Source organism: Podarcis cretensis (assembly GCF_951804945.1).
Source record: "Podarcis cretensis genome assembly, chromosome: 5".
Lineage (NCBI taxonomy): Eukaryota > Metazoa > Chordata > Lepidosauria > Squamata > Lacertidae > Podarcis > Podarcis cretensis.
Window position 1 is genome coordinate 97006768 of NC_137174.1, and position 22462 is coordinate 97029229.

Sequence of the window (22462 nt, forward strand, 5' to 3'; positions counted from 1 at the left end):
TTTTCGTTGATTAAAGCGGTACATGAACCTTGTCAAAGAAAGCTAAACCACTCCTATCCACTCCGCGCATCCTACGAAGCCGGCTCAGTACCAGCGCAGAATCCTATGGGCGTTTTTTACAAAGAAAAATCCAACGGAGCTCATTCCGGGTGGGGGGAGAAGCTCCCCTTTCCCCAAAACCACCGCGCGCGCAGAGACTGCAGATTAACAGCGGCAGCAGGTCTACAGAAGCGAGCCCCACAGCACCCCATTCAGTTCAATGGGACCCCATTACCAGGGAAAGCGCGCATGGGTCCGCGCAGCTCAAAACCGGCTCGTGCCATTGGCAGCTCCCGCTGCAATATACCTCAGAGTCCGAGCTGGGAACCCTCCACCCCCCGGACACGTGCGCCGCCCTAGGGGGTGGGAAGCGCACGTGTGAAGCGCCCAGAAGAACCCGAGAGGCGCTCAGAATGTTCAGGACCCGGCCGGCGAGAGAGAGGAGAGGATAAAGGTGGGAGGAGCCTGCGGGGAAAGGAGCCGGCTTGCCGCCCCGCGCGCTGTCTTGTGGGATGCGTAGTCCCTCTCCGCGGCCCGAGCAGGGGCACAGGCGGGGAGCGCGGACTACATCTCCCGAAGCACCCCGCGAAGGAGGGGAAAAGAAGACTCTGCTGCTGGTGGTGGTAAGGGGTAGCGGACTGGGCTGCCCGCCGGTGCCCGCGCAGGCGCAGTGCGACTGAGGAGCCGTTCTGAGGTTCTCGGGCTGCCTATTGACCCCAGTCGTGGCTCCGGGGCCGCTGAGGGCTGTAGAGGCGCTGTCGCTCAAGCCAGGTAGGAGGGCGGTTATTCAAATGGGGGGGGCGATTATTTAAATTGGGGAAATGCCCCCCTCCCCTCAAGACACTTGAGCAGGGAGGGACGGCTTAAATGAGGTTTGTTCTCCTCAGAAGTCCTTTTTTTGGGGGGGGGGTCAAGGGCTGTTATGGGGACCTCAGGCGTCGTTTTTGTGAGGGGGGGTTATATATATATATTTTGGGGGGAGCTGCTCCTGAAGACTTCCCTTCTCTCCACCCTGGACTCTGAACGGAGTTCCTTGTAAGGAAAAGGTGGAGGCTGTTTGGTAATTGGGGGGGGGGGGTTGGAAGGTGCGGGGGGGGCGAGAAGGAGGACATTTTGAAAGAGATCCGCCGGGGAGGCGCCCCTCTCCCCCCCACAATACCTTTGACTTTGGGCTGGGGTTTTTTGTTGGTAATTTATTTATGGGGGGGGGGGCGGCGGCCTATGAATGCATGAGACATTTCGTGCGGGGTGGGGCCAGGAACGGGCAGGATTGGAAAGGGGACATACAGTACATATCTATCTATAGATTTGCATATGCAGTCAGAAGATTAACAGTACCAAAAGGACGGCCTTCCCTAATTGCTGATGCAGCCTCGGTTCCAGTAAGAAGTGGAATCTCATTTCCTCCTTCCTTTCTTCTCCCCCAAGCAAAACAACAATCAAAAACATCCACCTCCCCATCATTCCCAGTTTATTCAGGAGCCTAGATTCGTTTCTTCCTCTTCGTTTTGCAAACTTGGGCAGTTCCTTGTGCCCCCCACGGTCTCCCTCATCGAGACCTTTGGGGTAGAGCCTTGAAGGGGGCAGTGAAACAGACATCACTTTCCTTGGGGGGAGAGGGCATTGGGAGTCCTTCTGAAGGGCTGGCTGACCACTTCTGTGCCTGTTTACTTGGGAGGAAGGCCAACCGTGCTCAATAGTGACATAGGCTTGCTCTCAGGTGGCTGGCATTAGGATCGCAGCCTTACTCTCTAGTAAGTGTGATTCGGATTGCACTCCTTGAATTTTTGTTTGTAACTTCTTTATGGAGGCGGGGGGGGGGAGCCTATGAATGAACACAGAAATTGGTGTGTGTGTGTGTGAGAGAGAGAGATTAGAAGGTGCAGAGTCAGACCTGGTGTTTTTCCTCTCCTGCCCTACCAGTGATTTAGGATGCTTCCTCCCTTGCACACTCCTGCAGAAGAACAGCACATCTTTCTACAAATCTAGTGACAAAGGACTTTCCTGTTCTTCCTTTTCATGCAGAATAATGATTTTTCAGGCATCCAAGTCCTCCCTCTTTCACTTTGCTGTGCTTTTTAAAAGGCGGTCCCTCACCCTCTTCAGGTATCTGCATGGAAGTGAATGGGATTGTGAAATGGCCTATGCAGAGCAGTTTACAGGTTGAGGACCCCTCCCTTGTTTACGTTGTTGTTGTTGCTGCTGCTGCTGTTTTCAGTGGCAGAAGGGAGGCTGTGTAGTGCTGGGTACCTTTCAAGAGACGTAAGGGTTGAGAAACAGAGGATAGGCGCTGCCGCTGCTGCCCCACAGTTCTAAAATTATGCATTGAAAGTGTTGTTTAAAACAAGAACTGCTTGCTGCTGTTTATAAATTGGCCCCACAGATGGTGCTGCAAACAAAGTAATGGATGACCAAGCATCAGTTCTGGCAGCGCAGAGAGAGGATGCAGAATCATCCTCCTGAAATTTTATAAGGGAGTGGTGTTCTGTGAATGTTTTTTTCTTGGGGGAGGGGGTTCAGTATAGATCCCTTGGAACAAGTCAAATGCAACTACCCTGATGAGCTGCAAATGAAAAGGACATTGATCTGTCAGTTGGTACCTTAGGAAAATAGCTTTTCTAAAGATCTTTAAATTCATGTGAAGGCTTGTGCAGTTTTTACCAATGACAAAAATGATTATTTCATGGCAACATAGCAAGATTTGCAGACTCATGCACTCTGAGGCTGTTTCATAGATCTGCTATGATGATGTATTAATTTTTTTTGTAAAGACTGCTTTAAATGCCCTTGGGGAATCAAAGGCAATGACAGCAGATCAAGGTGACTCCCCCCCCCACGCCAAGGGATGGCTTTATAGACAGTTGATTTGTTGCCATAACCTTAAAAAAGGGTGAGGAAAGGAATAGGGACGTCATTGGGAGGATGAAAACATAGTAACATGAAGGAGTTCCTATGAAAGGTATAGTTGCTTACAGTGTGATCCCAACTATTTTCTACTTGAAACTAAGACCAATTGAATTCTATGGTGTTTACTCCATTACATAAGATTAGTCCTGCAGCCTTAGTGACTAATACACTGAACTTGCATTGTTGCTGTATTTGAGACACAGTGTGAGGTGCATTGGCTGTAACTATTGCATAGTGCAAGATAACATTCAAATGAACTTGCAGAGAATAACAGCTTGTTTCTGCATGTGCATTTCTTCAAAAGTGACTGCATCTTCTTATCCTTACCTTAAAAATAAACCTGTTTCTTTGACAGATTTATGTGGAAAATAGATTCTTAGCTAGTTATGAGTAACATAAAATAGTTTGAGTGGGGTCCTATAAGAATAAAGATGAAACAACAGATTTCTAAAAGGAATATGTTCTTCCCATTGGGAGGCTTAGAGCGGCTATTGCTATATTTGTGCAATGGCAATTATACCTTCTTTGCTGATATGTATATTCAGTCTGAAATAGCAACAATTGTTGTGGAGATTGGCACCCATAGACACTGTCCCTTAAAGTACCATAACTCCTTATAGACTAGTATGTTACAGCTGTGGACAGAACTGCAATTTGTTTTTTTATGTTACCATGAGGCATAATTCCTTTTTTGCCACTTTCTGTCTGTAGGAACTTAAAGTATGTGTTTTGTTGTATCCAACTTTGTGCCTTGTGCTGCTTAGAATAGCTGGGTTTCCATTCTTCCTAATGCATAGTTCCGTCCGACAAAAGCTTAGATTTATTCATAATGCTACATCTTGTGCTTTTCCTTTCGGAAACATGTAGTGAAATTCAGGAGTGTGTTGATAGTTCTGTTCAGTCAAATACAGTAGTCCCTCATGACCTTTCTGTGCTTGTCAAGATCATGGCTGGGTCCTGCATGTTAAGAATTGTGAAGTGTTTTAGAACAGATGATGAAGCTATCCTCAGGCACATGGACTCCAAATGCTGCTTCTGAAACTTGCATGACAAACTTTTTAGGGAGTAGTGTGTGTGTTTCTCTTTACTTTGAGATCACTGCTAGGCTAGTGCATGGGATGTGGCATACAATCTGCAGCAATGTTACACACTCAGGTATATAATCTAATCGCCCAATGGCACCTTAGACCTAGGTTACAGTAGCCACAATGGAATGTCTTGGCACCGCCCCCCACTCCAAAATCATGATGGTGATGATTAATTCCATTTCTATACCACTTTATATTGTAAAGAACAAATCTCAAAGTGGTTTACAACACATTAAAACGTCAAATAAAACAATCCAGAATAAATCAAATTCAAGCTTGAAATAAAATATTTCAGATCCTTCTCAAAGTGACATTTTGCTTTCCCCAATCACCAACCTGGCATTAAGAGATCTGTGTGACAGCAGTTGGACCCGTACCAGTCACAAAATGTGCCTGGCGCTTGGCTAATTTCTGACATGGATCTGCAGGTGGTAACGGAAGGATAGTAGCATGGTCATATTTTGCTATAGGATTCAAAAACTGCAATCCAAGCTTGTTTAAAACATCCTTTAAGAAGATACGGGGCGTGATGATTCTAATGCAAGATTGCTTTGTCTCTTTTTCCTCCAGAGTTTTCTGTGTGGCAGATACATTTGTTAACCCTGGCGTTAACAGAAGGAGAAGATGAAAGATATCGATCTAGGAAAAGAATATGTTATACCCAGTCCTGGGTATAGAAATGTGAGGGAGAGAGGCAGCCCAGGCCATCATGAAGAACAAGACGGGCTGAATTACCAGCAAGCCAAACACAAGGTCAGGAGCTGTGATTTTTGTCTTTTGAGTGGCAGCTTTTGGAACTGTCTAGTTTAGCAGCTTTAATTTTATTACGTCAGCTTCATATTTATAATGAGAACATATGAGGAGCCTGTAGAGGTCCGGAGGGTGGCAATATGAGAAGAGGCTTTCTCTGTGGTGGGTTCCCACTTGTGGATTGTTTCCCCCAGGTAGGCTCACTTGGCACTTTTGTTACATATGTTTAGGCGCCAGGCGAAAACATTCCTCTTCTCTCGGGCCTTTGGCTAATTAAACCCATCTGTGGCCTTTTAAACTGGTGTGTTTATTGGTAATTTTTGTTACTATGTTATGTATTGTTGTGTTTTAATATTTTAAATTGCCATGTGATCCTCAGGTGAAGGGTGGTATAAAAACCACTGATTTTATTAAACCACTGATTTAATAAAAACAAACAAGCAAACAGAATTTCACAGTTGCTGTCACAGAAAATACTGTGTGCCAGATTCCAGTAGATTATGTGTCATGTAGTAAAGAGACCTGTGAAGAGGATACACTCACACAGATCATAGAATTATATAATTGTTTAAAACTTCCAAGGAAGGAGAGTCCTTGGATAGTAGAAACTTTCCCTGTAGTCTGCTTGAATGAAATTGTTGGTCGTCACTGGCTTATTTATATGCTATTATTATTGGTACTGGTGTATCCTTGCTGATGGATTTGCCTAGTAGAGTCAGATTTGTGTGGCAGCTGCTTTCATTAGTTTTCCCAACTCTTGTTACCCAAGATCTTAAATAGAGGTGTGGTAGATTGAACCTTGTATGTCTTGGTGCTGATGCTTCATCACCTGCTTTTTTTAAAGCAATGCACCCTTCTAATCATGCATGCACCTGTGGAATGTCAACCAGTTTGCTCTTGATGTGTGGCAGTCAAAGTAGTATGGGTTAATTCATAGACACCCTGCTTATTGCAGGTAGTTAGGCTGCTTTGGGGACATGGGTGGTGCTGTGGGTTAAACCACAGAGCCTAGGACTTGCCGATCAGAAGGTCGGTGGTTCGAATCCCTGCGACAGGGTGAGCTCCCGTTGCTCGGTCCCTGCTCCTGCCAACCTAGCAGTTTGAAAGCACATCAAAGTGCAAGTAGATAAATAGGTACCGCTCTGGTGGGAAGGTAAACGGCGTTTCTGTGCGCTGCTTTGGTTCGCCAGAAGCGGATTAGTCATGCTGGCCACATGACCCGGAAGCTGTATGCCGGCTCCCTCATCCAATAAAGCGAGATGAGCGCCGCAACCCCAGAGTCTGTCACGACTGGACCTAATGGTCAGGGGTCCCTTTACCTTTACCTAGGCTGCTTTGAGATGAGCATATTATTTAGTACCATGAGGATTTCAGTGAGTGTGGTTGTCCTTTCATATTCATAATTATAATGGTAATAGCAAGGGTTTGGAATCCATTTGTGTCCCATGAAGTGTTGAAGTTCTAATAGGCCTTTTGGTTTCTGCAGGCTGTATGTAGCCAGGGGATACTTTTACCTACTGAGGGATGGGTGATTTTTTGAGATCTTCTGTGAAAAGTGCTGGTAAAATGGAAAATCCTTCTTCCTGGGGAAACCCAGCCAGATAGGCAGGGTATAAATAATAAAATTATTATTAAAATTATTAATACTTATTAGAAAAAAGTTCATGATGCAATCATAAGAAAACCAAATTTAACCAGTGAACACTCTTGGCTAATTGTGATTTAGGGGTAGTTTATTCAATGAGAAGAATCAGATTTCATGCAAACAGCCATGCATTTCATAGATCATATTAGTGCTGACTCTTCATTGTACACATTTTATGAAATTCTAGCCCTTGCCTTAAAAAAAAATCTGCATCTTAATTAGGAAATAGGGTTTTACATAAATAATAAAATTGCCCCGGAAATTGTCTGCTGTCATTCTGCTGCTCTACCGCTGTTCTTGCAGTGTGTGCAGCCTAGGTTGGGGGGGAAATCCAATTATTTTTTTAAAGTGTGGGAGGCCTAGTAGTAATTTTGACAGAGACGGATACTTTGCTTTGCAACCAGATGCATAAACAACAGCAACAAACCAATACTCTGGGAAACTTTGGAAAAGGGTAATGTTAACAGAAAACAGCTTATGATTGCATAACATGATTGGCATGTTGCTTACCTAATTTTTACTTTTTACCTTACCTAGTTATGGCTGCTCTGTGCATGAGAATTCCTATTTTTATATGATAGAAAATACTATACCCAAACACATTGAGTCTTGTTAGTGGGAGCCCTCCTGCGCCCCAGCTGAGCCATAGAAAAAGGCTGTGTTGTCCCAGCCTGCTAGGTGCTGGGGTGAAACCGCCTCAGCTCTTGTGGCAATTTCACCCAGGGCCTTGCAGGCTGAGGCCAATGCAGCTTGTTTTTTCAATATTGCGGTATATCACCAGACCAGTGTTTGGCTGGTGATACACTGCCATTGTTGTAAACAAAAATTGCCCCTTTCCTTTATGGGGTATTCAAGAGCCCATATAGAGTCCTTACATAGGTTCCCTATTGGTAGGAGAAGATAACAGAGGCCAGCCAGAGAATATTGAGAAGCAAAGCAGCTAGTAAGCTTGATCTTTATTGATCTGTTGCAACAGGGTGCTCCCCTCACCCGCAGGAGAGAGGAGGAACCCAGGAAAATGGCGCGCAAAGCCTTATAAAGACTTTTGAAATCGCCACCCTTTAGATCAAGACCACCCCCAAAAACATCATACATACATCACAGAAGAGGTGTAACCTAAGACCACCCCTCAGATACATCACACCTACATCACCAAAAAGTCGGTCTTAAAACAGAAATTTGAATGTTGTTTTTCTCCTGTCGTTGTTTATCTCCTGTCTGGCAGGTTACTTGATTGGATTTCCTGGGTAGCCTGGCCAGTCTTTTCTAATGATAAATACTTAGTTCCTGGGCTATGTCACAGGCTCACATCCTATTCATATTTTAAATGTGCCCTTAGGACAGGATTTGTGAGGAAAGAGACAATGGGGAGGTTTCCCACTTTGACCTTGCAGAGAAAACATTTGCTCAGTTTAGGAATCAAAATGGTTCCAGGTCGGTCTTCCTGTGCTGATCTATGTACATGATTGGTTAGTACATTTATGAACATTTCCATATATCTAAGACCATAAAATTCCTATCACACCATGTGGAAATTCTGAATATGTTTGAAATGTTGAATATTGCCCAGCCCTATAACACTCTTACTGTGATGTGAACTGAGCCAGGGCTGCATCTTCTTTTTTGTTGCATCTGATGAAGATGCAGCTCTGTCCCATAAAAGCTTATGCTGCAATATATATGGTGCTTTTGTGCTGCTGCTCCTGCCCCCAAATGAAGGAATGTGTTCAAGTGAGTTAATGGAAAACTCCCCCTGCCATTGTTTTTTTAAGCAGGTGCCCCATAAGAGCTTGGAACCTCAAAGACTGCGCTGTGGGCCATAGTTTCAAGTGCAGTGTCAGCTCTTAGCTTCTCCTTAATGCTATAGGCTTCCTGCTGTTGTTTGTGACTCAGCAGAATATTGCTCTCATTGTTAGGGGAGGTTAGAATGCCTGTGTTCAAATGCTGGTGGTGACCTTTCACTAAGCTGGTTCCACGGGTGAAATCCAGAATCCAATAGTAGCACTTAACTGGCACATTTCTGGTGACAACAGTGTTTCTATAGGCAGGCATCATTCTCTTTAAACTACAAGGATTTGAGAGCATTGCAGCCACTGTAGTCTGATAGCTCTTCAGATTGGTTTATGTCCTAGCTTGGGTTTATGCATTGTGTAACATTCTCAGCAAAGAAGCTTGAAGCAGCTAGGGGTAGTTGCCTGTGGACTGTGCAGCTAATGTAGCATATTTTTAATGTTCTCTGCTCTCCTTGAAGGCTTTCTTTATCATAATCTGGCCAATTGAACGTGGGTCTGTTAAGTATCTGCGAACAATGTTTGTGAAATTGTGGAGGAAAGAGTTTAAAAAGGTGTCGAAAGCATGGATAATACAATATCCATTTCTGGATACATACATCAAGAGAGCTGCAATTGTGTTGCAAAAATGGGCTGAGCCAAACATTTTTCAGAGTCAGAATTAGGGGGTTGGTATCCAACAGGGCTTCCCCTTCTTTCTTCTGTGTCCTCCTCCCTATTTGCTCCAGAGCATCTCCCAGCATTTTGGAGCCAATTTTGCGGGTGTGTGAGGGCATCAGAGGAGACCGAGTTTCTTTGGATTTACACTGATCTGGGGCTATTTTTTACTCCCCTTCAACTAACTGCCTTGCCACTCAACCCAGAACAGAGAGTTTTGTGGCCCTGTTAAAGTTTAAAAAGTGAAAGGATTATCCAGTGGAGTGGGAGGAAATATCCTCTTGGTATCAGCAATGAAATTTATAAATTTAGCTGGTCTGCTTGTGTCCTTTCCACTTCACAGTATAGGCTACACAGCCTTTTGTCATCATTCATGCTTGGAAAAAGTGTTGGGCCATGACAGTATGCTCTCCCACACTTTATGTTCCTTGTGTTCAGAATGATTCACAAGTAGCATTTTCTTGCCTGAAACAAGACAGGAAATCAGTCTTGCTATAACCTGCTATTATCCTGGAGTTTTCATTTGAGCTCTCCAAGTCTGTGCAGCAACAGGAAAAAAGAGGCTGATCCACATCATGAAATATTAGAAAAGAGATTGAAAACATAGTATCATAATGCTGTCTTATAAATCTGGGGAATGCTGTCTCTCGAATACTGTGTATACTTCTGATGGTCCTAATTAATTATGTTGGTTCTAAATACTGTATTTCCCACACCTGTCCATTTTCCATTGGGGTACCTTATTACCATCTTCTTTCCCCATGATGTTTGCAGTTCGGTATATAAAACTTACAAAGCTATTCTTATAGAATTATTTTTATTCCTACCCTCACACAACACTTGACCTTCTGTTTTCAGTTTTCTATTGTGTTAGACTCTTGATAAATAAAACTGCAGCGTGAGAGGCAGCTTCATGCCCCCCACATGGCAATGCCATATAATCACTGGCTTGCCTCTGCTTCATAGCACTCCTGGAGCTTGCTCTTACCGTTGCAATTTCTGTCATCTGCCTAGCCTCCCCTTCAAAGCTATCCTGTTAACTCCTTAACAATATATATCTAAGTTCCTCTTTTCTTGCAGAACTATTGTTCATGCCCTCTTCTTTTTGAGGGTGTTTGATCTGTACTTGCCTCCTCTTTTCTCCTCCTAGCTGTGCCAGGCAGCCACTAGGCGGGTCTTGTTGTTTTCTGTCATTGCAATTCAGGCCCCTCCTGTGTCCTTGCAGCCTAGCCTTCAGATGCCCTTGGTGGACAGAAGGCATTTCTGCATCCCATGGAGTAGACATGGGAAATGTTGCAATAGGGCGGCCTTGCACATTCTTTCTTTTAATTTTTTTAAAAACCAAACCCGAAACTTGGCTGTGGCCCTCGTTGAAAAACAAAAGTATTAAATTGTCACTTGAAATAATGAAGGGCCTTGCTGGAAGGATAAAAGACATGTAGAAACGAAGTTGCTGAAGTGATCAAACTCTTGCTATTCTTTCCTCCAGGCTACATGTTTTTTGAAATTTATTGCAACTAAGCCTTTTTAACACCTTGCTTGGCAAGGAAGTCCACAAATTGCACAGTGTGAGGAGAGACTGTGCAAGGAACACATTATGTAAATGTGCTGAATTGAGTAACTATTTGTGAGAGTTGTATTCATATTTTATGTCAGTGATTTTAGGGGAGCATGTTGCTGAAGAACCCTAGAAGTTTTGGTTATGTTAGGCAAATATTTAAACTAGGTTAAAATGATGGAGCTTTGCATAAGGATGTGACAGTCTCTTTACTGCAGTCTTCCTCAACCTGGTGCCCATCAGATGTTTTGGGCTACAACTCTTATCAGCTCCAGCCAGCATGGCCAGCGGTTAGGCATGAAGGGAGCTGTAGTTCGAAGCATCTGGAGGGCAGGATGTTGTGGGAGGCTGCATGAATGTGTTGCTCGCTGCTGTCTTGACTTCTCAATAATTAGAGGACCCAAATACTCCTAGAGTTGTGATACCTTGTGTACTATGACCCCAACCCCTGATCTGGGAAGAACAGCCCTGCATAACATTATTGATTGTTAAATTTCACTGTGCTTCTGGCAGACGCATTGCTGTTTTTTTTCATTATTCTTAACTGCAGGGACAAATAGTGAGCCAGAAACTTAATTGTGTGACTGTAGAAGTGCAAATAAATTGGTACTTAATCCAGTTTGGTGAAGCTCCTGCTAATTCTCTGCAAACAAGGAGTAAAATGGACTGGATTCTCTGTACTATGGCTGATGAAAACTAAATATTCAGAAAAGATTGTAATGTTCTCTTTGAGTTGCATTTCATAAAAAAATATCAGTAGAGCTTTTGGATTACACAGCTAAGTAATTCAGGGAGGAAATGCAAGTTGCTCTTGTGGGCAGCCAAAACTCTGTTCTTAGAGTGTATTAAGTTAATTGTAGAAATAATGTAATAATTAAACAAACAATGCATAATTCAGTCTTGTGAGCAACTATGAGGGCACTAAAGCGCTAGCTGCAGCTGTACCCTTCCATAATGCAAAGTCCTTGTAAAATAATTTTTTAAAGATAGATTGTGGTTTCTTTCCACCACCATCCAGAGATTATACATTGCAATATATATGTGTGTCCAAACACTAAGTTGTTGTTAATCTTAATCAAAGTTTGCTAAGACCGTTACTTAATGGTTTGGAGTTGTCTTGTTTCAGCAAACCATAAGTTAACGACAGTTTATGTGGTTCTAGGTAGCAAGATGTGGGTAATCTTAAAGGGTTATGGGGGCAGGGCTAGGAGCATAAGAGCCCAGGGTTGCAGGTTCTGAATATTTTTACAGTGCAAATACATGCTTAGGAGGTGCATGCCATTTATACACTTTAAAATGGAAGAATTGCAGGGGTAGATGCTCTTTTTCTGCATGGTTCCCCACCCGCTCCACCGTGGCTTAAAGACCAAAGGAACACTGTTCATACCTGCATTAATGGCCTGTGACGCCTTGAAGTAAGGATGAGAAATGCGCTTGTAGCTGTGTAGTAATTGTGCATTACGCTGTCGTGGCCCAGAAATGTTTAAGGATTGATGTAGTACTTCTAGGTAGAAGGGCTCCTTTACATTATTTTAGGCTCTTTGTTAGTTGACTTTGTGACATGACTGGGGGAATTAATTTATTTTATTTATTAAAGTACTGTACAGTCGTACCTTGGATCTCAAACACCTTGGCTCCTGAAGAAATCGGCTCCCAAACGGTCGAAACCTGAAAGTGAGTGTTCTGGTTTTTGAATGATTTTCGGAAGCTGAAAGGCCGGAGCAGCTTCTGATTGGCTGCAGGATGCTCCTGCAGCCAATTGGAAGCCACGCCTTGGTTTTCAAATGGTTCTGGAAGTCGAACAGACTCCCGGAACGCATGCTGTTCGAGAACCAAGGTACGACTGTATTTACATACCACCTATTGGGGAATCTCAGGGCAGTTTAGAACAAGATAAGAAAATATACTAACATTAAAATACAGTATACAATAAAATACAGGCATACAATAAAAATATTGTTTCACGCCACCCCAATCTCCAAGCATTGTAAGATTCCAGGGGTTCCAGGTGCTTACCCAGAGTTCATGTTTTCTTCAGAATGAGACACAGTGGAGTCTTTATGATATATGGTTTATTTACACATATATACAACACACACACATACACACACACACGTATATGTACATATGTATATGCATATACGTACACACACACATACACACATACCCCAAGGGAACATCTTTGGGAGAAAAAAAACTAAGGAGTAAACCCTACACAGATCCATTTTAATTTGTTGGAAGCTGCCCATAGAGGTTGGGGCAACCCAGTCAGCTGGGTGGCATATAAATAATGAATTATTATTACCGCTACTACTATTACTGCCACCAGTCTCTGCAGCCACAGCAAGCGTTATGATTCTTCATTGGTTTGGCTTCAGCCCCAGAGGCGCACTCCATTGTCTCTTGAGACAGGTGATTGTCAACAATACAAGCTGATCCTATGACTGAGGGGTTCACAGCATTAACACCCTAAGAGGATATTGCTTCTCCCATCACCACAGCCTTAGATTCCAGGAGAAGTCAGACATGCCCCCCCTCTCTCTCTGACTTTCCAGAGAGCTTTTGCTTCCAGATTATAGCTCACATAATTCAACAGTCAACTCTGGCCTTTTGTGTTTCTAACTCACAAACAGTTGAGGAAGAGAAGCCCACGCACTTGCTCTCTGGCATGGAGCCACTCCCTATGTTCCCTTAAAGGACCCATATTTGGTGAGCCATTATCCCAGACCAGGCAATACATGGATTAACTTAACTACTTTGTTGTTGGCGTCAGTCTGTCTTGAAAGACAATGGAGTGTGCCTCTGGGGGTGAAGTCAGACTGCTGCATTGGCAACACCATAGTGACCTCCCCAGGGCAGCAGCATGGACAGTGTGTGTTTGGAGGTCCTGGGCTGGCCAGACCAATTACCCCTCTCTTGGCTTTGCTGATGTGGTCCAAAGGAAAGTAGAGCAATACGTTTGACACCAGCTGGGTTGCAGGAGTTGCATTTAAGGCATACAGTGGTACCTCGGGATGCGAACGGGATCCATTCCGGAGCCCCGTTCGCATCCTGAACAGAACGTAAGACGCGATGGTGCGTCTGCGTGTGTGCTGGTCACGTTTTGTCGCTTCTGCACATGCACGTAATGTCATTTTGAGCATCTGCGCATGCGCGAGTGGCAAAACCCAGAAGTAACGCACTCCATTACTTCTGGGTTGCTGCGGAGTGCAACCTGAAAGCGCTCAACCTGAAGCACATTAAACCTGAGGTATGACTGTATAAGGCACTATCCAACCATCTTAGGGTTCCTTCATAGGGATTTTTTTTTTAAAAAAAACCTTCCTAAAAAACCCTGTAAACCAGTTAGAGGTGCTTGCAGCTTTCTCTTATCTGCTTCAGTCATTGAAATGAAATATATACTGTAATGTATTTTTTCTTTCCGGAAGCAATACCTGTTTAGGTTAGCTAAGGTTAACCACCTGTACCTCCACTTTTCTCTTATGCTGAGCTACATGTATACAGTATAGTATGTTACTGGCTGTTTTATTTCATGAGCTCTCTCTCTCTCTCTCTCTCTCTCTCTCTCTTTTCACCACCTTCTTAGTATGGTTTCAGAAAATGAACAGCTATAAAGGCCTTGTGATTTTCAAATCACATGTAATAGCTTCGTGTGTGGGATTATAGAGGATGATAGGATTTTCAATTACTGTGTCTCGTGGGAGCTCTGAGGCAAACTGGAGAAGGTTTTTGAAAAGTTAATCAGGGCTAGAGTAATTCACTTGAGGCTATGCTATTGCAAGTCACATTTGTGTCTCGACTGGGCTACAAGATGAGGATACAAAATAACATCTTCGTTATGTGCTAGGGAGGCTGGTGCTTTGAGCAGAGCAGTGGCCAGGAAAAATTCAAATACTTGCCATGTTACTGAGTGAAGAGGCAGAGTTATTCTTCTGAAGAAAAGAATGGCATGTTCTGACACTTTAACTCTCTTCAGCTCAGTTTGTATTCTGTACCACATGGGCTTCCATAGGCACTAGTCAAAGGTTGTGTCATACACCACCAATTGTTTAATTATATATTGGAGATTAGATTATACTATTATTCTGTTAGATTCTCCTGTCTGTAAAAAGTCATTAAGTCATCTGTCTTGTAAGAAAGTAAAATTATGAAGCACATGTTTAAAGTACATTATTTAAAAAAGAATCTGTAAAGTATTGGGTATTCTTGCTGCTAGCAGCTTCATGTGGTATTTTAGCTTTGTGGCATTCTTGTAAGTTAATTAGTGACTTGCCCAATCCTACTTCAAGAATCAGTGGGCTGGGTTTCCTACATCCTAAGTGAACACTCCTCTTTCTGTCACACGTATGATATCTACATATTCCCCTGCTTGAAAAGGTGAGTTTTGATAAACTAAAATAACCTGACAATTGGTGTTTGCTAGTTAATTTCAGGAGTGGTGTTCTAGGCCAAGGAACAATAACAGCTGGACTTAACTGCCTTATTAAGGGCATCCTTTGTTGCTAGGCCTAACTTGACTACCCTAATACAGTATAGACTATGTAATGCAGCTCTTGGTTTGTGATTGTTTATGTAGAGAGGATACAGTTTCTGGGCTCCAGAGCTTGGTAGTACAGTGGTGCCCCGCAAGACGAACGCCTCGCAAGACGGAAAACCCGCTAGACCGAGAGGGTTTTCCGTTTTGGAGGCGCTTCGCAAAACAAATTTCCCTATGGGCTTGCTTCGCAAGACGAAAATGTCTTGCGAGTTCCTGCGGGTTTTTTTCCCCTTTCCCCCCCTTTTCCTAAGCCGCTAAGCCGCTTATCAGCTGATCCGCTGATAAGCCGCTTAACAGCTGATCGCTAAAAGCCGCTAGCACTAATCCTCTAAGCTGTCAATGGGCTTGCTTCGCAAGACGAAAAAACCGCTATACGAAGAGCCTCACGGAACGGATTAATTTCGTCTTGCGAGGCACCACTGTATATGCAATAACTTCTCTTTCCTTTTGAAGAATAAATACTTTTTTCCAAGTTGCATGCAGGTAGGAAGGAATTGTTGTTTCTTTAAGAGTCATGTCAGCTATGACTTTTGTAGGACAAATTGACAAAGTTATAGCAACTTTGGTGTGTACATAGCAAATGTCTCTCTCCTAATGAGCAATCAGAATTTCTCCTGATTGGAGGATTTGGAATTGTTTGAGAAATGAAGTGAAAGCTTTTTGTTATTTTGAACTCCCTGATGAATTGGGGTTGGCAAAGATCAATGAAATGGGTTTGCATGACACAGAATATCCTTTTCAAATTATCCAAAGCAAGCAAGTTAGAAATTCATTTTTGAAAAGCTGCTCTGGGGTGGGTGGAGAAACCACATTAATTTGCAGCTTTAACTAAATGGTGTCGCACCTGTTTCATCCAGTGTTTTGAAATTATTAACTTTGGTTGCTAACAGGATCTTGTGAAAACTGTTCTGGGTGTATGCGCAGGGTGTTGCCAAAAAGAAACAAATCAGATATAGCAATGTACCAGATGAGAACTATTTTCATCAGTCAGGAAAGGCAGGCAAGGAAGGATGGGTCTATCAGTGGCTATTAACCATAACAGCAAAATGGAACTTCAATTTTCAGACGCATGCAACAGGAGTGAGTAAGGTCAAGGAAAAATCCTGGCAGGACATATAGAAGTCCTGGCTCCAGCTTGCTGGAAGCACCACAAAATACCTTGTTAGTTTCTTATCCTAGAACTGGCATTGCCTTTTCTTAATGCTCTATAAATTCTCTAATAATAATAATAATAATAATAATAATAATAATAATAATAATAGTAGTAGTAGTAGTAGTAGTTATGGTATCTCCCCCTGGAAAGCTGGAATTCTGTAGATTCTACATATGCCACTGGATTAGGTGGTGGAGGGCTGTGTTGTAGCTATGTAGATTTCAATTCCCCAGGCAATATGGTGCCCCATGACTCAGACCCGTAGGAGAAATGTCACTTGAGGGATTATAATTTAAATGCAAACTACTGGTGGTCTTCAGAGCGTTTCTCTGAGGGATATGATGCAGTCTGCCAGTCACCAGATATTCAGTCAGAGGAGAAGATAAAAGATGATCTGATGCCATTCCCTCCAGCAAAGAGCAATCCTGTGGTTTTCCTGTTGTAGATGGGAACGCACTAGCCCCCATCAAGCAGGGCCGTGGAATTGCTTGGAATACAGGAAGCTGACAGATATAGGTTCAAACCTCTGGCCCATCTAGTTCAGCATTGTCAGCACTGACTGGCAGTGCCTAGCCATGGTTTCTAGATGGAGTCTTTCCCACTTTTACCTGGAGGTGTCAGAGATTGAAGTGGGATATGCAAAGTATGTGCTCTGCCATTCTGCTAGGATCCTTAAGATATGAAATGGACTGAGGCAGAAATAATGCTTTTTTATCCAATTTATTTGCATTCTGTTTTTTCCTGTCAAGCCGTTTGAATTCCAAGATGCATTGGAAACAGCTGCTCGGGCAGAAGGTCTTCCATTAGATGTCCCAACAAATTCTCACTTGGGCGTGTTGGATAAGGGCCATCACAGAGGAAAATATCACCATGGCTTGAACTTGATGAAACCTATCCGGACTACTTCAAAGTAAGACTTTGTGTATTAAACTACAGACACAACTGATCTGAAAATAGAAGTGTTTAGAGGTGATAGAAGCATGCTTGTTGGAAAAATAGCAACTTTGATTTTAAAAAGTGAGTTCCCACTCATACAGCTAAGCTTGCTAAGAAAAAGTGGCAGCCACCATCTTGAATAATTAAAGGTCTTATTCTGAAAGCTGTAATGTGTTTTATGCTTTTGGTTTTGTTATAATATCTCTTTTCCTCTAATTATAGACATCGACATCCAATAGACAATGCCGGACTTTTCTCCTATTTGACGTTCTCTTGGCTTACTCCTCTGGCACGAACAGCCTATAAGAAAGGAGAACTGTTCACAGAAGATGTATGGTCCTTATCAACCCATGAGTCATCAGAGGTTAACTGCAGAAGGTATGTTTTTGCTATGTTGTCTCAAAAAGATTTGCCTTCCTTGGGATAGCCTACTGTAAGATGTTGTGTCAGGTGATGATTGAAGGCTGTTCTGGCTACTTCTTTCTGGAAATTTCTCCTATCTGTTTTCTTTATCTTTTCCCTTGCCGTCAGAAATGAACTGAAGACCATCTAATTAAGGGCTATGCCAGTGGCTCCCCTTTGGATCTTCTTCTTTCTCCTTCTTTCTTTATTAAAAATTTCCCACTCTTGTCCCATTTAGTTCATGTTATTTGATGTTGAAGAAAATGGAGGTGAGATTCCTTACATCTGTATTTTGTGTTGTTCCAGGCTGGAAAGATTGTGGCAGCGAGAACTGCATGAACGTGGGCCAGATGACGCCTCCCTCCGAAGGGTCGTATGGGTCTTCTGTCGCACCAGGCTCATCATTTCCATAGTGTGCTTGATGGTCACACAACTTGCTGGCTTCAGTGGACCAGTAAGTACTATCCATCCTTTGTCTAACATCCAGAGTGGGCTCCATCCCATGGCCAGTGCTAATGTATTCCAAGTTCTTGCAGAGGATCTTCGAAATGTTTTGATTAGTTAGAAATATGCCTTGCAGTTTGCAGAAAATGAATAAGTCTTTTCAGAATGCTGCGGGAATCTTAAAGCTTTCAAACTGTTCTGTGTGTATGTGGCGGTTTTTATTGTTTGTACCAGGTGGCTGGATACGGGAGGGTGATGAATTTTGGGGGAAATCAGCAAAGCAGTCCTTTGTTAGGTCACTTGCTTTGAGTGCTCTCTGCAATAAATGGAATGGAGTGCTGGTACTAAATCACTTCTTAAGATCTGTAGGAAACAGGGCTCAGAGGATTCTGCAGAGCTAGTGTTGTTCGACTTCTTTGAAAAGGCAATCGGATAGGTTATCCTTCTGGTGGCGTGATTGGAAGACTGTAGCTGCTACTTGTAGGTGGTAATGAAGATGCAGCATGTAGGACTTGACATTCACAGCATTTTTTTTTGTCGCCTGTTTGTTGCACGTGCTGTGCAAGATTTACTCTTTAACATCTTGACTAAATCTATTCTCTACAAATTTCCCTTGAGGAGTAGGAGCAGTGTTATTGCTTGTAGTACACATTTCAGTGTGCTGTTAAGCGGGATGGTTCAATGCTTGGGTAAGTACAGCTGAGGTTAATGTTAAAAACAGTCTTGTCTTTTGTCTCTCTCTCTTTAAAAATTTCCAAACCCCACTCATTTTCTTAAATCTCGAAAGTTTTCTTGCGTTCCTTGTTAAGAAGGGAATAAGTAGTTTTTCTTGGTTTTCTTTGTTCTGTTTTGTTTGTTAATAGCTGGTGGTGGAACTTTGAATCACTTGCAAGTGGCTTTATTTGATAATGCTTTTAATTGCCAGTAAGAATGAGGTTTAATCAGAACAAGCTTCCCCCAAGAAGAGCTTCTGTCATTGTTTCACTACAGGGACCTGTGGATGCTCTTACCTCTAGCATAGAGTCGGTAGCAGAGTTGCCCCTTATGTCTTTGGACTACATGATTCCAATCTATCAAACCCAAACTGCAAGACAGGAAGGAACTGAATAGAATATACTCTGTGCTGGATTAGGATGTACCTAATCTGTGCACATCCTCCATTACTCAGTAACCTGTGTTCTCTGAATGAAGAACTCTATTAATTGTTTTTGTTGTCTGGAACAAGAGAGGAATCCTTACTACCTCACTACTTTGAAACCTAATTGCTGTTCATGCTGAAATATCAGTGTTTTTTGTTTTTTTGTTTTTAAATCTTTTCGTGTGAGAGTGGTGCTTGAAAACAGAGCACCCAAATTACCCTTTTGTATTGCTAAGTAAAATGAGCCATTTTTGCAAATTGCCATTCTCAGGAGTAAACATGGTATGCTAATGGGAAGCAGCAGTTCTTAAAATTCTTAAACATAGAGGTGTTACTGTCCATAAGTTCCTTGTATATCCAGATGTGCAATAGTCTGCCCCCCTCCCCCTTTAAAGTATATTTTGTAAAAATTTCTTTCCTGGCACTGTTTTCAGACTCATGTTAACCCTTCATCCAGTTGAGGCAACATGGGTTTGTCTAATGCCTGTAGAGCTCAGAACGAGATGTAACTTTTAAAAATATGTTCTATTGTGGGGGCTGCTAAGCATTTCATGTTCAGGTTTGCTCAGTCCTGCCAAAGGTATTAAATTTGGGTTTGGATGATGCTCAAAAGCAGCTTTTTCTCTTTGGAAGAACAGCAAAAGTTCCTGTTGCAGTGAAGTGCAGTTTGATTCCTCATTTAGTTTTTGAAGAAGGTGTATTGTGGGGTGTGGGGAGAGGGGTTGGTTGGAAGGGGGAGCTATTTGAGGTAAGCCTCCAACTCTTCCAGTTCAACTCCAGCCACAGCTTCCTTTGTGCTGTAAAAGCTGGATGCAGCTGGGGGGGATTTTTCTCTGTAGTGGAACCAATGACAGAAGCTGTTCTTTAGAATTTCCAGGATGGCTGTATTCTGCGATCAGAATGAGACAGTCAAGCTGGGCAGAATCCAACGCCAAGATGAAAGGTAAGGTGACGTTTATTCATGGGAATGCTTAAGATAGTCAGGCAGCTAAGGGCAGCTATTTCCATGATAGTTTTCAGAAGTAATTTCCCATACCTCTGCTAGTTTTGGTAGCTATAATTTTTGTACAGTTTTATATGATGGTATTCTCTTCATTGCTTTAACCAAAAACAATGTTATAAGATTGAAAATGTTGTCATTTCCCCTCTTAATATTGCTATAACAACTTTCTTCAAATCTTAAAAAAGTGTAAGCAACCTTTCTTATTATACACTGGAGTTTCTGATTTCGTGTGCAGTAAAAAGGAACACTCTAAATTAGAGAAGAAGAGAATTCCTTCTGATGTTGCACATGCTCTGCTAGAGACTTTTCCCCCTGTACCACACCTGTCAGTGTGTTGTAAGGTTTTGGCTCAGGAGTTATTGGCTCTTCCACTGACTCAGCTGCCTTTGTAGGATTGAATGCTAGGAAAGAACCAAATACCTTCTTGCTTAAGTAACACCAAGCCAGCTGCATAGCCTGCTATGTCTTGAACATGAAGGATGTAAAGCAAGGCCAATGGAGGAGAAAGCTGGCTTACATAACCTTGAAACATGAGCTGTTGCACTTTGATCAGGAATTTGTATAAGGCTCTCTTTTTGTGCTTTTAATGGTCACTTTGGGAACATGATGGACACCTGGCTCTTAACATGTGCACATGGAAGTGCATGGGAGAAATGCTATACAGTTGAGTTCTCAATTATGACATTCAGAGTTGACTACCTCAGGACTCACGTGCTTGTTCTGCCTCCATTTTTTAATCTGTCACTTGATGCTGGGCTTTAGCAGCTATTACCTTTGCTTGAAGCAGTGTGCGTTCGTTTCCCATCCATTCTTGTGTTGCACAGAACTCTGATTTGCAAACCTTAGTTTAGTCAAGAGGACTTCCTGCGGACTCTGAAAGCCTTCCCAAACCGCTGCCTTGGTTTCAGATTTTTGTGGTTGGCAAAGGTACTTCAGCTCTGATTAAAGAACCCTAAACGCCAGCACCTGTAGGCATCGTTGAAAAAGTCCAACTGGGAAGCCTTATTGTAGTAGAGGTCTGTTAAACCAATCACGAAAGCCCACCTGGCCTTGGAAGTCTTCCTGACTAGCCGCACAAGTTTCGCTCTTCCTCGGACTTTGTGAACAAATACCGGCTCTGCTTTTTCATGTATCGTTTGAATTCTGTGTGTATGTGAAGTTTTAACTTGGTTTTGTGTCGGAAGCCAGACTGTATGTTGGATTCAGGCCTTGTATAACTTTTCCTTGTGTGTGCAGATTTGTATGTTTTCCACAGCACCTTTCTTTTCTTTTCTTTTGTACAGTGTTTGTGAGATGTTTTTATCCATTTTAATATGGTGGCACTTTACAAAATAATAATAAAGTTACTGCTTCCATTTATTAGTACTTAATATTGCGATGAACGTGAGTTGTGTACTGCACTGTGCCCCTTGGTCAGCACACGCGATGGGGGACTCGTGCTTTGGTGCTGTTTCCCTCTCTCTTTGCAGGTGGTGTTTGAAATGTGATTGCCGAGGTAAAATTGTTTTTGTCTTTTGAGGGGGGAGGCCGGGGTGGAGTGGGAGAAGGGTTGCATTTTTTTTTTTTAATTGTTGCTATCGCCTTTTTTATTTTCTTGCTTGTCCTTTTCTTTACTATTAAACTGCTGATGTTTATTTTCAGGAATGTTTTGCAAAATGTCCTTCTCACACTCTTCCCCAGTTCAACTGTAGGTACATTTGTTCCTTTTTATCAAATAAGCACGTTTGAAACAAAGAAATAAAACAGGTCTTAATGTCATGTGTATATCTTTTATTTTTTATTTTTAAAAAAGATGTGCTCAGTTTTTGCATAAGTACAGATTACTATAAAGAATATGATGATGGATTGCTTTCAGCTAACTGACAGATTTATGTTAAGTTAGATTACCTCAAGGAGCAGGATTTTCTTATAAACCATTGAAAAATTCCAAATTATTTCACTTGCGGAATTTTGACTTTACTGCTTGTTTTCAGCATGGATTATTTAATAGCTGTGGTTCCAAAGACTTCTAATCAACAATACATGTTTCTTACTGGAAATGAAGTAGCTCCTTATTTCTAACTTAACATAAAACAATTAAATGGTTCCTCTGGCACATTGAGGTGTTCATGCATGTTTGCATTTCTCCCTGTAGGCCTTTGTTGTGAAACACCTCCTTGAATACACGCAGCAAACGGAGCCCAACCTGCAGTACAGCCTCTTGTTAGTTTTTGGCCTCTTAATGACAGAGATAGTGCGCTCCTGGTCCTTGGCTTTAACCTGGGCTTTAAATTACCGCACTGGGGTCAGACTGCGTGGAGCTATCCTTACCATGGCTTTTAAGAAAATACTCAAGCTGAAAAATATCAAGGAAAAGTCTTTGGGAGAGGTAGGCCGAGATGCATCCTTTTGCCATTGCAAAAAGCAAAAATACCG

At 42.5% G+C, this 22462-nt stretch overlaps 1 protein-coding gene across 4 annotated transcripts in view; it reads left to right on the forward strand.

The window, feature by feature from the left end:
* Nucleotides 1-651: 651 nt before the first annotated feature.
* The window catches only part of ABCC5 (ATP binding cassette subfamily C member 5), a 49477-nt gene continuing 27666 nt past the window's right edge, over nucleotides 652-22462 (forward strand). The window contains exons 1-6 of one of the 4 annotated variants that reach the window (XM_079977589.1): nucleotides 652-810; nucleotides 4605-4787; nucleotides 16874-17034; nucleotides 17283-17438; nucleotides 17769-17916; nucleotides 22182-22415. In XM_079977589.1, the coding sequence (XP_079833715.1) occupies nucleotides 4659-4787; nucleotides 16874-17034; nucleotides 17283-17438; nucleotides 17769-17916; nucleotides 22182-22415 (828 nt within the window). In that variant the 5' untranslated portion in view covers nucleotides 652-810; nucleotides 4605-4658. Of the gene's footprint in view, nucleotides 811-1734; nucleotides 1760-4604; nucleotides 4788-16873; nucleotides 17035-17282; nucleotides 17439-17768; nucleotides 17917-19912; nucleotides 21418-22181; nucleotides 22416-22462 lie in introns of those variants that run through there. The other 3 variants (XM_079977593.1, XM_079977590.1, XM_079977591.1) reach the window with 3 other exon arrangements.